Source organism: Heterocephalus glaber, unplaced genomic scaffold (genome assembly GCF_053883595.1).
Source record: "Heterocephalus glaber isolate CG9 unplaced genomic scaffold, H.glaber_assembly_v1.0 deba00001689, whole genome shotgun sequence".
NCBI classification, from domain to species: Eukaryota; Metazoa; Chordata; class Mammalia; order Rodentia; family Bathyergidae; genus Heterocephalus; species Heterocephalus glaber.
Window position 1 is genome coordinate 6042742 of NW_028258414.1, and position 16257 is coordinate 6058998.

The 16257-nt window shown below is 41.4% G+C and overlaps 1 protein-coding gene and 1 pseudogene across 1 annotated transcript; one reads left to right on the forward strand and one right to left on the reverse strand.

Annotated features, from left to right (window-relative positions):
- The first annotated feature begins 1320 nt into the window (after positions 1 to 1320).
- LOC147821832 (U2 spliceosomal RNA) lies at positions 1321 to 1444 on the forward strand (annotated as a pseudogene).
- Positions 1445 to 11935: 10491 nt separating this feature from the next.
- Rps27l (ribosomal protein S27 like) lies at positions 11936 to 15025 on the reverse strand. Its single transcript, XM_004855687.4, has 4 exons — positions 14875 to 15025; positions 13990 to 14098; positions 13184 to 13294; positions 11936 to 12149 (listed from the first exon to the last, which is right to left on the reverse strand). Exons 1-4 carry the CDS (start codon positions 14878 to 14880, stop codon positions 12121 to 12123), a joined length of 255 nt encoding a protein of 84 aa, XP_004855744.1. The 5' UTR covers positions 14881 to 15025; the 3' UTR covers positions 11936 to 12120.
- Positions 15026 to 16257: the final 1232 nt, after the last annotated feature.

Below are 16257 nucleotides of genomic sequence, written 5' to 3' on the forward strand. Positions count from 1 at the left end.
TAAGCAATACTGTTGATAAATTTTCTGCTACTACTAACATGAATCCCCTTTCCTCCAATTTCCCAAGATTTTCCTTAGTTTCCTTAAATCCACATATATAGCATCCTCAAAGACCATCCAACTTCATAAACGGTTTTCTTCTGGGCTTCTCAGGCTTTCACCAGTACTCTTCCAACTTTCATCCAGGGCTCTGTTCCAGATCCATGTATATCTCATATAATTCACAATTCACTTACAATAAGTAACCCTTTAAACTTTAAAGCATACACGAGTTTTGTATATTCAGAAGATTTTACACTCAATACCACTATCTAATTTCAGAACATTTTCACCCCCCCAAAAAAGCTTTATACCCATTAACATTTGCTCCCTATTTTCTACTTTCAGCCCCTGGCAACCAAACAATTGACTTTCTATCGCTTTAGATTTCCCTATTTTGGGTATTTTGTGCAAATGGAATCATGCAATATGTGGCCTTTTGTGTCTGAGCATTTCCCTTTTATAGTGTATATTAGTTGCATTATCCATTGCTGCATAAAAAACTTACCCCAAAAGTTATCTCTGTTTCTGTGTTCCAGACATTTAAGAGCAAGTTAATTGGGTGGTTCTAGCTCATAGTTTCTTGTAAGGTTGCAGACAAGATGTCAGAAGGGGCTTCAGTTATCTGAAGGTTTAGTAGGCTGGAGCATCTGATTGCATGATGGCTCACTCATGCCAGAGGCCTCTGTTGTTGATAGATTTTTGGCAAGAGATATCGGTTTCCTACCACATGGGCCTCTCCATAGGTCAGCTTAATTGAGCTATGGCTTCCCTCAGAGTGAATGATTTGAAGAGAGAACTAAGCAAAAGCCACATACTTTCTGTAATCTATCCTTTGGAAGTCCTATGCCATCACATATGTCAAATTCTGTTGGTCATAGAGACCAATGCTGATCCAGTGTGAGAAAGGACTGTACAAAAGTTTAGATATCAAAAGCTTGGCCCTCATTGGGCACTACCTTGAAGACTGGCTCTGCAGATGGTTTATTGTAGTGTCGACATTAGATATTTTGTTGTAGCAGCCATAGATGGTGTATACTGGAGATTATTAGTGCACCACTGAAGTTAGGAAAACTCAAGAAATCAAAGCTTTTACATACTCAAATAAGAGGGTTTTTTTTTTCTGTAATTCTGTGCTCTAAATCTGTTTCTTCACTTTCCAGTTTATAAAAGTAAAGGATGTCTCTGGGTTGATTGAATTGTAAAGAAAGCAGCCCTTAAAGCAGATCCATTTCATCCCTGTTTCTTTCTGGCTTCTCCTAATCATTAGGTCATGTATTCATCGCTTCTCGGCCTCTTGGCTAAGATCAAGTGTAGGTTATGTATTCATGTTTTTCATATTTTCAGTCCATGCTCTCTTTGATGAATATAAAAATGCCATATCTTTTAATATTATTTTAAAATTTAAACATGCATTGGATATTGTGATGAAAAGCAAATCAAATTAGTATAATTTTTTCTCATACAACATGATCCAGCTTTTTAATTTGATCATGTGATAGCAATGTAAGTAAGTGGTTGCGCCTTTGCACACAGACCACAGACCAGATGCCTGCGGCCACCAAACAGCTGCTATTTAAATGGGGAGAGAAAGATGAAGGAAAAGAATTGTCATCAGGGAGAAGTGCAGTGTGGCTCAGCCAAAGGTTCAGGAGGATCCATAGACTGTAAAGAGCCCTGTGAATTTAGACTAATTTTTGTTAAGATTTTTTAGGATTCTTGTCAAAGCTCTGGGAACTATGAACCTTCTCAGAAAACGAGCTAACACAAGCAACTGGGGTTCACAGACCCAACCCTCCCCCATTAAGAATTTGTCTTCGGTGGCCAGGAATTTAGCTCAGCGCAAGGACCCGAGTTCGATCCCTGGTACCCCCCCCCCAAAAAAAAGAATTTGTCTTCGATATTTTTATCATAGCTTCTTTTCTTACCTAATTCTGTCAGGCACAGTATTGATAAAGAATGTTGCATATACCCCAGAGTGGTTATCTCTTAAGGATGACTGACCCTTTATATTAGGGGAAAGAACAACTAAAGTTTCTCTTATTTGGGGGGTATTATTTTTTGTTCTGTTGTTCTTGTTTTTTTGTTTTGTTTTTGGTACTGGGGATCGAACTTGGGTCCTTGCACTTGTGCAGCAGGCAGTGAAACCACTGAGCTAAATCCCCGACCCTGTTCTTGTTTTTTTGTCATCAAAACCCACAGCCTGTGCAAATGTTCCTTAGCTACAAATGATTTGCTTTACTTTTCTTGTGTCAAACTGATCTTTTGTAGAACTTTATGTGCACAAAAGATTCACATGACAAATACCCATATTCCCAATATCTGTCCCCCTGCTCCAGTACTAGAGATTGAACCCAAAGCTTCTTAAAACTTTTTTTTGAAACAGGATCTCAGTAAATTGCCCAGGCTGAGCTCAAACTTGGAATCCTCCTGCCTCTGTTTCCCAGCTTGTTGGGATTACAGTCATGCACCACCAGTCCTGGCTTTAATACCCACAATTAAAATGTTAACCTTTAGTCAAATTTTCTTCAATTTAAAATAATAAAAAATAGAAGACAAGAAATAAGGCTGAAGACTCTTAACTACTACTCGAAGCTCCACTTCCTTTGCCTAGCAGGCAAGTGCCACCAGGAGCTGGTGTGTATCTTCCCACTTCATTGTTAGATTCTTTCACAGCTACATATCCATGTCTAATACATAATATTGTTGCTTATTTTTGCACAAAGTCATAGCGTACATGTTTTCTATATTACTTCAACATTGTTTTTTGTGACCTTGTGAATTCTTAGAAATCCAGTTTATTGTAACTGCTGTAAAACATTATGTATCACAGCCACACTGCATTATCCATTCTTTTTACTCTAATAGTGCTGTAGGGAATCATTTTCTTGGTTAACTCATGAAGTTCCTGCTCTTGTATGTCAAAAACACTGGAATGTGGATAATTTCATATGGTTGAGCCTAACTGTTGTTTGTATGGCAACATTTTAACATCTTTTTGATGTCTTTAGTATATAGTGAATGGAAAATGGTATGATTTTTATTTGCATTTATCTACTGTTAATGAAGTTAGAGATATTTTTATATATTGATTTGTCAGTTGAATTTCCTTTAAATTTCCCTTTCCTGTGCTAATTCAGATCATGAAAAACAGAGACTTGATTGTGAATGTGATCATGGATTAGAGAATGAATAAGCCTGGTAACTTTTGTAGTTCTCCCAAGAGTAGCAAATTATTTAATGGTCACAATTTCTTCTCATTCTGTTGTCCATGGAATTTTGCAAAGTGATTTTGCTACTCTTTCCATCCAAAGGTGGAGCTATTTCTCCACTCCCTTAAAGCTGGGCTGGCTTTGACTTGGTTTAACCCATAGAATGTAGTGGTTCCTGCTTTTTGGTTTTAAGAGACCTTCAAGCTTCTATCTTCCTTCTCTGAGAACACTCTTCCAAATGTGCCACATCAGGGAGCCAGACTAGCTTACTCAGGGATTGAGATGCCCCAGCTGCCAGACATGTGACTAAAGCTATCCTGGACTTTCCAGTCTATCTGCCCCTGCAGCTGAAGGCAGCCAGCCACATGAGTAAACCTAGGTGAGATCAGAATAACCAGTCAACCTACATGACCATAAAAAGTAATAAATCATTATTTTAAACCATTAAATTTGGGGGTGGCTTGTTTTGCAGTAATAGTTAATACAACTGTCTCTGGTGTGCTAATGAGATGGGTAAATTTGGGGGGGAAATAGAACTTGAACGTACTTAAATAGGGAAGACCCATTTTTGACTTAAAAAAAAAAAAGCTCTAAGCATTTGGATATGTAATCTCATTTTATCTTCAAAACAACCCTGCCTAGGGATAGTGGCTCACAACTGTAATCCTAGCTACTTGGGAGGTTGAGACAGGAGAATTGCAAATTCAAACCCAGCCTGGAAAACTTTAAACCCTGTCTCAAAGCAAGGGGCAAAAAAGCAATAAAAAAAACCCCAAATCCTATTATATAGAAGTTATTATATTTTTTCCCAAGGTCACAAACCATTAACTGATAGAACTTACTTCAAACTGAGCTGTATTTGTAGATAGATACTATATTACTATATTAGTAGATAGATACTCCATTATGTATCTATCTCTTTATCAATGACAAAAAACGGTTAGTGGCAAGCAGTTTTATCAATGCAGTTTGGTAAATAAAATATCACATAAAAATATATACCAGTTTAGTAAATTTGGCTGCAAATAAATATACAACTTTCAAATTAATACAAAGCTAAGCCAAAGATGTCACAGTAGAGTCATGCTCTTATGTACCACTCTCCCATTCTAAATGTACAGCATGAAATATAAAAGATGGAATGAGAAAATAAAACGTTCACGAACACAAAACACTAGGCAAGGCTGAGGCTGAGGATCTTCTGGGCTCTGGGTCCAGAAGGGAGGGGCAGCTCCAGTTTCTGTTTCTAGAAAATAATCAACACTAAAACTGCTTTCCCTAAGGAAAATTTAAAGTGTAGGCTTTTAACTAAACTTGACAGACTACCATGGGTCCCCAAAATTCACAGGGGTTATGTTCCTAGAGCACCCAGGAATTGTGAAAACCACAAATTTCAGATATTGTCAGAAAAATGACTATTTTAGTTCAAGCCCTAAAAATGGGTTTGATTACTCACACAATCATGTAATTTAATAAAATAGTGTATTAATAAAGCCTTAGAAGGTGCAGGGTGTTTTGGCAGCATCTTAGGGCTTTAAGAACAAAACAGAGAACACTCAAGATAGCTTCACATAGTACAGCAACCTGTTATGATGCGGGAATGCTGGTGCATCTGCCTGAGATGCCCTTATAGGGCAGCAGCCAGTCAGCAGCAAGGAGAACTGAATAACGCTCTCAGGTAGGCTACTTGCAAACCTCCAGCCAAAAAAAAGATTGTGGAGGATATTTGTAGTTTTCATGAAATTGCAGGGGGTTTGTGAACAATTATTAAATATACAGCCTTAGGGTCTAACGAAAAAAATCTTCAAATGACTGAGGCCTTGAACTCTGAACCATGATTTTGTATTCTAATTTCTAAGGTGAGGTGTTACTACGTGTATCAGTCAGTGTTTACTAGAGAAACAGATATAATACAAAATATACAAATATATAAAAGAATTTACAAGATTGACTTACAATGGCCAATCAAATGTGGAAGAATGCAGAGGGTCTGACTGCGCACTGGAGATCTGAAGGATCCAGACGAAGGTCTGGAGCTCATGGCAGTGTCCCATATGAGTCCATATCAGGAGGCCAATGGGTCTGTGATAGAAGGCTGAAGGATCTGACCTGGAAGCTGAAGGGTTTGTGCTGAAGGCCAGAAGATGATGTCCAAGGTGAGGGCGAAGACTGGAGCTCTTCTGAAGAAATAGAAGCAGATTCATCCGTCTTCATTTCCCCTTTATACCATCCAGGTGACAAGCCACCCTAGGGTGGGTTTTCCGAGCCAATTTAGTTAAGTTTCTCTTACTCAAGTTGACACAATCCACCTCTTGTCAACTTGACAACCAGACACATTTCTTTCAACCAGTCTCCAGATACAAAGACAGGTTTATAATTACGCCTAACATGTTATAACTACCCAGAGTACAAACAGAAACGCACTAATTTCCTCCCAGAAATAGCAAGTTTTCTTTGGGTGACTCTTACTCTTAATATTTCATAACTTGAACATTGTAACATAGGTTTAACAATCCTTAAGAACCAGTATTAAATCTATCAACATTATATTACATTAGAATCATATTAAGCAAGAACTAGTACAAATACAATTATCGTTTCTGCAGATGATCATGGGGTCATAAGTGGTATTTAGAACTACCTTCTAAAAAAAATTATTATAGTAAGAACTACCTTCTTCTACTACCCCTTCTGTATTCCCTTGGCCTTCAGGAAGCACCTCAGCAGGTCTTGGTTCTTTCCCTAGTAGAGTGAGCCATACCTTCATTCCTGAAGGTTCTGGGCCATTTGTCATTCTGCCTAGATTAGGTTATTGTAGTTTCCCATTTACCTTAATAACAGAGCAACATAATACTAGGAGATCTCCTACACTCCAAGTGTATTCTTCCTTCCCTCCGTTGTAAAGTAATAGTGCAATTTTCCCCTTGATAATCTGGGTCAGTCACCCCTGACAACATCGTGACTCCCTTTTTAGCTTGTTTCCAAAGAGGCATGAAGAAACCAAAATGACCAGGGGGAAGTCTTAGCTTCCAATTCAATGGTATAATTGTGCCTCCTGGTACAAGCCTTCCCCGCTCTGGAACTAGGATTTCTAAACCAGCAGAACATAAGGTCGTGGGAACAGGAAGCAAGAATTTGGATAGTGGATCCCTGGGGGTAATGGTGAGTGGTACCATGCTCACTTCCACCCATTGATTCCTGGACCCCGTGAATCCTGGCTACGGGAGACACAGTAGTATATAGTGGATGCTGATGCAGAGCATATACAACCTTTTAAAGAACCCTACCCCAGCTCTGCATGCTATTGCCACCTATCTGACACTATAACTGTGTCTTTAAAAGACCATTCCACCTTTCTATCAATCCAGCTGCTTCTGGATGGTGAGGACCATGGTAAGACCAGTGAATTCCATGCGCATGAGCCCATTGCCTCACTTTTTTGGCCATAAAATGTTTTCCGTGGTGGGAGGTAATGCTATATGGAATTCCATGACAGTGGATAAGGCATTCTGTGAGTCCATGGATGATAGTTTTGGCGGAAGCATTACATGCAGGGAAGGCAAATCCATACCCAGAATAAGTGTCTATGCCAGTAAAGACAAAGTGCTGTTCCTTCCATGGTGAAAGGGGTCCAGTATAATCAACTTGCCACCCGTTCACACCAGTTCACCCTGGGGCCATATCGGGAGCTCAGTGTTGGTCCCTGCTGCTGGCATATTGGGCACTCCACAGTGGCTGTCACCAGATCAGCATGGTGAGTGGGAGTCTGTGTTGCCAAGCTCATGCATAACCTCCATCCCTGTCACCATGGCTGCTCTATTCATGAGCCCATTGGGCAATGACAGGGGTGGCTGAAGGAGGCTGACCACTACCTGCAGAACAGGTCAGCTTATCCACTTGTTAAAAGTCCTCTTCTACTGAGGTCATTTTTTGGTGAGTGTATACACGGGATACAAATATTTTTATATCCCTTGCCCATATGGAAAGGTCTATCCACATACCTCTTCCCTAAATATCTTTGTCACCAGTTTTCCAGTTATATTCCTTCCAAGTTCCTGACTATCCAGCGAGACCATTGGCTACAGCCCATGAATCAATATACAGTTGCACATCTGGCCTTTTCTCTTTCAGGCAAAATGTACTACCAGGTGCACTGCTGGAAGTTCTACCCACTGGGAAATTCCCCTTCACCACTGTCCTTCAGGGATGTCCTAGAAAACAGCTGTAGTGCTGAATCTGTCCTCTTCCAGGTGGTGCCTGCATATTGTGCCAAATCATTAATAAACTAGGCCCTAGCCTTCTCTTCCTCTGATAGCTGATCATATCATACACCTCATGCTGGGAAGCAGAAGGCAATATGGCAGGAGGAGGAGCCGTGGGCATGTGGGCAACTTCTTCATGTAATTTACTTGTACCTTCTGGACTTGCTCTGGCTCAGTCACATATATACCATTTCCATGTAATGATAGACTGTCGCTGTGCACATCCAACCTTACAACTCAGTGGATCAGGTAATACCTAGCTCATGATAGGCAACTCAGGTCACATGGTATCCTGGTGTCTCATGGTCAAGCGTTGAGTTTCCACTAAGGCCCAGAAGCAGGCCAGGAGCTGTTTTTCAAAGGGAGAGTAGTTGTCTGCAGATGATGGCAGAGCCTTGCTCCAGAATCCTAAAGGCCTCCACTGTGATTCACCTCTGGGAGCCTGTGAGAGACTCCAAACAGCATCTCTACCTGCCACTGACACGTCAAGTACCATTGGATCTGCTGGGTCACATGGCCCCAGTAGCAGAGCAACCTGGACCTGTTTGCAGAGTCTTTTCTTGTTCTGGGCCCCACTCAAAATTAGTAGCTTTCTGAGTCACTCGGTAAATGGGCTGGAGTAAGTCACCTAAGTGAGGAATGTGTTGTCTCCAAAATCCAAATAGGCCCAGAGGCATTGTGGCTATTTTTTGGTTGTAGGGGGAGCTGGATGCAACAACTCATCTTTTACCTTAGAAGGGATATTTCTACACACACAGGACTCCTAGAAATTTCACTGAGGTAGAAGGACCTTGAATTTTACTTGGATTTATTTCCCATCTTATGTCCTCAAATGCTTTACTAACAAATCCAGAGTGGTTGCTACTTCCTGCTTACTTGGCCTAATCAGCACAACATCATCAATGTAATGGAACAGTGTGATACTTTGTGGAAGAGAAAGGTAATCAAGATCCCTATGAACTAAGTTGTGACATAGGACTGGAGAGTTAATATAACCCTGAGGTAGAACAGAGAACCTGTATTGCTGGCTTTGCCAGCTGAAAGCAAATTATTTCTGATGGTCTTTATGGATAGGTACGGAGAAGGCATTTGCCAAATCAATAGCTGCATACCAAGTACCAGGAGATATGTTAATCTGCTCAAGCAAGGGAACCACATCTCATAGAGCAGCTGCGATCGGAGTCACCACTTGATTCAGTTTACAGTAATCTACCATCATTCTCCAAGATCCATCTTGTTCTGCACAGGCCAAATGGGAGAATGAAATGGAGAGGGGTGGGGACCACCACCCTTGCATCCTTCAAGTTCTTGATGGTGGCAGTAATCTCTGCAATCCCTCCAGGAATCCAATACTGCTTTTGGTTTATTATTTTATCAGGCAAAGGAACTCTGAGGGCTTCCATTTGGCCTTTCCAATGATAGCCCTCACACTACAGGTTAGGGAACCAATTCAAGGATTCTGGCAACTACTAAGTATATCTACCCCAATTATGCATTCTGGAGCAGGGGAAATGACTACAGGATGGGTTTGGGGACCTACTGGACCCACTGTGAGTCAGATCTTTGCTAAAACTCCATTGATCACCTGACTTGCATAGGCCCCTATTCTTACCGGAAGGCCACAGTGATGTTTTGGATTCCCTGGAATCAGTGTTAGTTCAGAACCAGTGTCCAGTAGTCCCCAAATGTCTGATCATTTCCCTTCCCCCAGTGTGTAGTTACTCAGGCAAAAGGCCTTAAGTCTCTCTAGGGAAGGATGGGAGAAAGATTGACTGTGTAAATATTTGGTGCATCAGGATTCTTCCTCAAGGGGACCCAGGCTCCCCTTCTTTCAAGGGGTTCTGGGTCTGTAAACTGGCTCAAATCTGGGAACTGGCTGAGGAGCCATAATTCCCTGTTACCACGATTTGAAGTAGGTTTCTGTTCATTTGCCCTTAAATTTTTTCAATTATATAAATCTAGTAAAAATTTTATAGGCCTGTCTCTTTCACTTTTGGGAACACCGTGGCTCAGCCAAAGCCATAGGTCTACACGTATTAGACCATGCTGGTCACTGTTCTGCTTCTGGTGTCCATTATGGTTAAGTGCGCACACCCTGCCTTTGGCAACTAAGGGCTGTCGCTTGATCTCTGCCATTCCGGAATCCAATCAAGCCCAATGGATGCCCTTAAGTTTCCCAATTGAGTAACTATGGTCCCCACTATAAGGTCTGACATACAGAGAAGAGCAATGACAGGGCTCTTCAGGGATGCTGGTGCTCCCCTCACAAATCTGTTTCTCAAGGTATTAGTGAAGGGAACATGTTCTGGATCACCCCAATGTGGAGCATTAGTTTTAACATGACAGACCCACACCAGCATTCCCATTTCCCCAAGCCTCTGAATCTCTTCATCAACAGTAAACCATGGAATAACAGGCATCTCTAACTCATTCACAGTGGGCCATCTTTTGATCCATACTTTTGCCAACCAGCCCAATAAACTATTAATACCTTTCTTTGCTCCACGAACTCCATTAAGTTCAGAATCCCTGCGTAACAGGCCCATACCTCAGACTGATCCAGGTGTGTATTCTTGCCGTCATTATCCTACACCTGTAAAATCCATTCTCACACTTGCTCATCAGGCTTCTGGTTGTGAGAGTTAGAAAACTCAAGGTCTTTGGGAGAACAGCAGACTTCCTCAAGGGTCACACTGTGCACCTCACCCTATGAGCCTTCTGCATTTGAGCCTGGTTATAGGCTTAGAGGCAAAAGCAGGTGGTGAGGGTGGGTCCTGAAGTAGGTCAGCATTATCATGCTTGGTCAACACAGGATTCATTTCCTCAAGCATACTAGGAGAGCCCAACACCACAGGGGTTAGGGGTGGGGATTCCTAGGCCACTGCTGGTGAAGAAATCCCTTCCTCTGGCAAAATAATCTCATTAGCATCTAGAAGCTCAACATTCTCAACTTAGGATCCTCTCAAACGTCTCCATCCCAGTTTAAGGGATCCCATTCTCTTCCAATCAGTGCCCTTACCTTTGCTTCAGATACCCTTTGAGGCTGAGCATTCCTTGTAGTTCAGCCCATCGAATTATGAGGGCCTGTGTTTGGGTTTCTGCAATCTCACCCCTGTGGCTAAGAGATTTTCTTCCAGGACACTTAGAAACTTTTACGTTTCCTTTGTGTGTATGGAGCTGGGAATTTCGATCTGAGCTCATTTTTCTTTATTAATATGTCCTCAGAAGACTTTAGATTTCCTACGGATGTTTTGAGCTTGTTTTCCTTCACTAGTTTGTCCAGAGACGACAAGACCAACCAGCCAGCAGCATCATATTCCCCACTCTGCCAACAATATTCAACTTTCATGTATAGTCACTAAATTCCTTACATCTCACAACTGGTGAATTAGGATAATCAAATGGATCTACATTGCATATTACCTTAAACAGTTCACGTCAAAGACTCTCAGTGTCCCCCACAGAATTTGGAGACCACGACGTCTTTAGGTCTCATCAAATAAGAGAGCCAACTCCAGGAACCACCAAAGCCATTAAAAAATTTCATCTTGCCAGGGATTTAGCTCAGTGGTTCCGCCACCTGCCTCGCAATTGCAAGGACCAGAGTTTGATCCCTGGTACCAAAAAAAAAATATTTCATCTTTACAATTCTGTTTCTCTAGGGCCACTCCTGGTACCAAAATCTGTACCAGTCAGTGTTTACTAGAGAAAGAGATATAATACAAGATATACAATGGGTATCCAGAGTCGGATGTGGAAGAGTACAGAGGGTCTGGAGCTCACTTCAGTATCCCATGCAAGTCTGTATCAGGAGGCCAATGAATCTGTGATGGAAGACTGAGGGATCTGCACCAGAAGCTGAAGTATGTGCTGGAAGCCAGATGACGTCCAAAGTGAATGTGAAGACTGGAGCTCCTCTGAAGAAAGAGGAGCAGATCCTTCCTTAATTCACCTTTATGCCATCCAGGTGACAAGTCGCCCTACAGTGCGTCTTCTACACCCTAGGGTGTGGAATTGCTGAGCCAATTTAGTTGAGCTTCTCTTACTCAAGTTTACACAATAAATCAACCATCACACTAGGCAAGAAAACAGTAGACTAGGCATAGTAGGGAGGAACTGAGCCAAAACAGGCAGAACAGAAATAAAGTAAGAAAGTTTGCTATTTTGGCCTAAGTGAGCATGGATCAAGAGCAGACACTCGGACCTGACAGAGTTGTATTGCCAATAGCTGGGAAAATGTAGCTGTCACAATCCTAAAAGGATATATTTAGGCCCACTCGTAACAATTTGGAAAAGGTCTGAAAATTACTTATTTAGGGCTTATACTCTTGAAATGAGACACAAACTAATCAGAATACACTTTCAAAAATGTTTAGACCAAATTCACATACAGTGTAAATAAATGTACAACATACTCTCACACACTTTAATAAAGATTTGTCCATAATCAAAACTTTATTGAAAAACTGACATCAAAATAGGAGATCATTGCTGTGCACCTTACAAAATCAAACATAATTACATTATCTTGGTAGATTAACTATAATTACTGAACTTATGATAAGGCTTTCTGTGAAAAAAACAAATTCAGGAAGTTGTATAGATCACTAGTGTTGCTTTCTTCTAAATGAGCAACCTGCAAAGAAATCATGACAGTATAGTAAACAAAAGTTTATTCCATCTTTGGTGTAATTTTGTGGCAAAAAGTACTTTATGTAAAAAAAAAAAAAAAAAAAAAAACACCTTAAATTTAGGAGTATTCAATTAATATTTATACACAAATTATTTATCCTTTTATAGCACAGAATTGCTATAATAAAATGTTATATCTGAGTATATTCTCTATGACCATAACTACCCTTCTGGCTTCTCAGACAACATAAGGGGGTCTATTTAAGACCAAGAGCCTGAATTCAACAGTTAGAACTGCTTCAAAGATACACTCTTATTAGGAAAGCTACAGATGCACCTTTGAACCATCTGTCAGCATACGCACACAAAATTCCAAGATCATGACGTGAAATAAGCTTCCTCTTATACATCATATGCAGACTTTGTACTCAGATCTTACCAGGCCACACCACATAGCTCCTAGACTTACTGCCAACCCACTTATAACTCTTCGAGTAAGAACATGGAATTCACAACTTCCCAAAATATCATAAGCAAATTTCAAGTACAGTAATTTTAAACCTGCAAGTATTACTATGAAAAACTATATAAATAATTATTTTTTCTTACTGCCCTAAAGTGAAAGCAGATTTAAAATTAGATTTTTATATTAATAAGTAGTTGTTCATATAAATAAAACTTGTGGCATTTTAATTTACACACTAATTCCTTAGCTGATAATTATTTAAAATAACTTGTCTTAAGTTATATGTACCAAATACATATGAAACAAAATACGAGAGAATTTTAAATCCTATGGTGTTAAAAATCCCTATGTTCTACTATTTATAGTTACTCTTGCTTTGATTTATTTTTATTCCAAGCAAAGTAGGTGAACAACTACAGAAGAACCAGGCTTTCCAAACTTAAAAAAATGATGAGATCTTTGCATAAACTTATCCAGTTGAACCGGACATACATCCTTTACATAAAGAGCCCACAAGGAAAGATTTTAAAAATTTCATCTCCAGCTTAGAAAATACCAAGTAACTGATATACCTTCTGTGAGTCTGGCCTTTCCTCCTGTAGGCTGGCACAGAACTGTTGAACAGCCTACACAAAGAACCACTGTCTGCGCATGGCTGAAAACCGTTGTAATTTTGTAGCAACCTTTAAAAAAAAAAGGAGAGGCAGTATTAAAAGTGAAAAGCAGATGAAATCACAGCACCTGTTCAATATATTTCTAGTAATAAGTAATGTTTTACTTATGTCCTGTAAAGAATTAGGAACTTCAGTGCGGTGCAACAGCAAGCCACATCTGTAACATAAACTGGTCTAGCTTTTTAAAAGGTAAAACAAATGGCTTATTGAACTTAATAGTTCCAAAATATTAGTATCTGAGCATGTCATTTAAGTTTTTTGGGCATTTTTTTCTGGGCTACATCTCCAAAGTCCAGTACGTATTTATTTTACTGTGAAACACTCTCTCCACTTTGGCCACATTTCAAATGCTTAGTAACCACATATGGCTAATGGCCACCATGTTAGGCAGCAGAGCTTTAGGCTGAAGAATCAACGTATCTTTCATTGCATCATGAAAAAGAAAAATCATCTAAACAGCTTAGTAAGTCAAATATATCCCCTTCGGATGCCCATCTCTCCTCCAACCCCTATGTTGTACTACTGAGTATATACCATAAAACTACTATGGTTGAGTTCATTATTAAAATGTCCCTTACGACATTTCCAATTCTGTAGTCTCACTTCCATTCAGGAGAGGGTCCTAAGGTATCTAAATGCACACACCAAAATAGCCATTCTATGGAAATTCCCCTTAGAAAAAGAATTAAGATTTGAAATTTTACCTGGACATTTTACATCCATAAAGTAAGAATTTGGACTTTGAACTAGACGTTTCTTTTTATGTTTTTTCTTTTCCTCTTCCAAGGAAGGGTGTAGTAAATCTCTGGCCAACTGAATTTTTTAAAAAAGCATATTATTATTGCTGGAGTTAAAGCACAATACTGGCAGAATTAACCATATGAGAAATACACAGGCAAAATAGGACTAACAGTCATACTCGGCAGAGGCAGCACTTCAGATGTTAAAACTGTTATTTTTTTTTTTTAATCTGATGATAACTTCAATACTTTGTGATCTTCAAGTCCCTGCAATAGGGCTTCATGACGATCTGGACGCATATGGTAAATCTAATCCCGTTCTTTACGAAATTGAGTAACAGTCCTCAAAAAAACCCTGATCTGCCAAGCTAAGTAAAAACGAGACTCTGACCCTGGACTCGCAACCGCAGGTGGAGCTCCGAGACCACCCACGCCAGGGTGATTTCTGCCCCCGGGGCTACACATACGATCTGACAAGAGGCCAGAGCGGGACCGCCCAGGTTGGAATTAATATGTAAAGCAACTGCAAAGACAGTTTTAAAAGGAAACGAGCAGGACATCGTTTCCAAGACAAGAGAGAAGGGAAAGAATCGAAGGGTGAGAAAACCAGAAAGACCCTATTCTCAGGGCTTGGCCGGCGCCCACCCAGCAGAGCGCCGCGCGGATCCGGCCGGGCCCAAGAGGAGCCGCTTGCCCGGGCAAGTCCGCACTCGCCCGCCTCGCTCGGGCGCCCAGCCAGGCAGGGCAGCCGGAGATACCGGCCAGGGGCCGTTGGGCTCAGCCGCCCCCCGTGACCCTCGACAGGCAGAAGACTGGAAACAAGTCCGGAGCCCGAAGTAAAAAACTCACAGGCATGGTGATCTTTTCGCAAGGTGATCACGACCACCCAAACGACAACAGCACAGGCGAGTCGCACGCGAACTGGCACTCGGCACAACTTCCGGGATAGAGGCGGGGGGGGGGGGGAGCGGTTTGCGCGGCGGGGCGGGGCCGGCCGCTCTAGGCGCTCCTCTCGGTGGTGGATCGGTGGGTTCCAGGGAAGGGCTGTTTCGCGGTTGCCTGGGTGCGTGGGTCCCGGCGACAGGCCGCCGGCTTCGTCTCCAACAACGGTGCCTTGCTGGCTCTGGCGGCTGTGTGCGGGACTGCAGGGCCGCGGGTGTGGGCCGCCCGTCACCCCTGGGTTCGCTCTGCGGTGAACACTCAGGGCAGCGCGACTGTCTCTTGTTCTCTTGTGTGTTCAAATGCGATGTTCGTGCGGGTCGTGGTGGTACGCCCTGTAATCATGGCACTCTGGGAGGCTGAAGCAGGAAGATCACAGGTTCGAACCTAGCCTGGAAAGCTCAGCGACTTAGAGCGAAAGCCCTGGGTTCAATCCGTAATACTGCTAAATGAATGAATGATTAACTATTAATGGACAGAATGATTATGAAGTAGGTTAGGGTTAGGTTTGGGTTTGTTTTCCTGAGTCTCCTACTTGACTTCCAAGGGACAGACAGTTCGGAAAAGCGACAGGTGCCATCGACAGCCAACCACAGCCAGCTCTGAGGTGGCTTTGGCGTAGGGAACAAGCTTGAAGGAGGGGGTCATGTGTGATTGAAAGCTAAGAAACCAGGGAGACACTTGACCGGAAATTGTCTTAACTAGACGTTCCTAATCACCTCTTACCTCTTACCACCCAAATCTGTCAAAACATTCATCTCTGTCCTTCCACCGTGAACCTTAGCTGCTTTCACCCAAATCAGCATTCATTATTCTTCCCCTAATTTTTCACCTAATTAACACCATAGCAAACATTCCTTTGGATAAGGTGGATAAGGTTTTGTGTAGATCTTTGATTGTTTACTTAGGATAAATTCTTAGAGGAGGAATCGCTGACTCAGAAGTTTTGCATATTTTAAGGTTTACAAAATCAATGGCCAAATTATCCTCTGAAAATGTCAAACCAATTCATATTGCACCTTTGACCGTAACGAGTATTCTGTTTTTGTCCTGTCCCAGTCAGCCCAAAAGAATTATGGCGTATTTTGTCTTATTTCACTGTTGTTTTAATTAATGTTCCTCATATGCCTATGCTGTTAGGATTTTTCAGTGGAGATGGTCATCTGTTTCTTTTTATCCTTCTATACTAGGGATGTTAACCACAGGTTATATGTGGTGCAAATATTTCCCCCAACTTGTTTCCTATTAAGTTTAGTTGATGATTTTTAAAATCATAGTGACATTTTCACATTA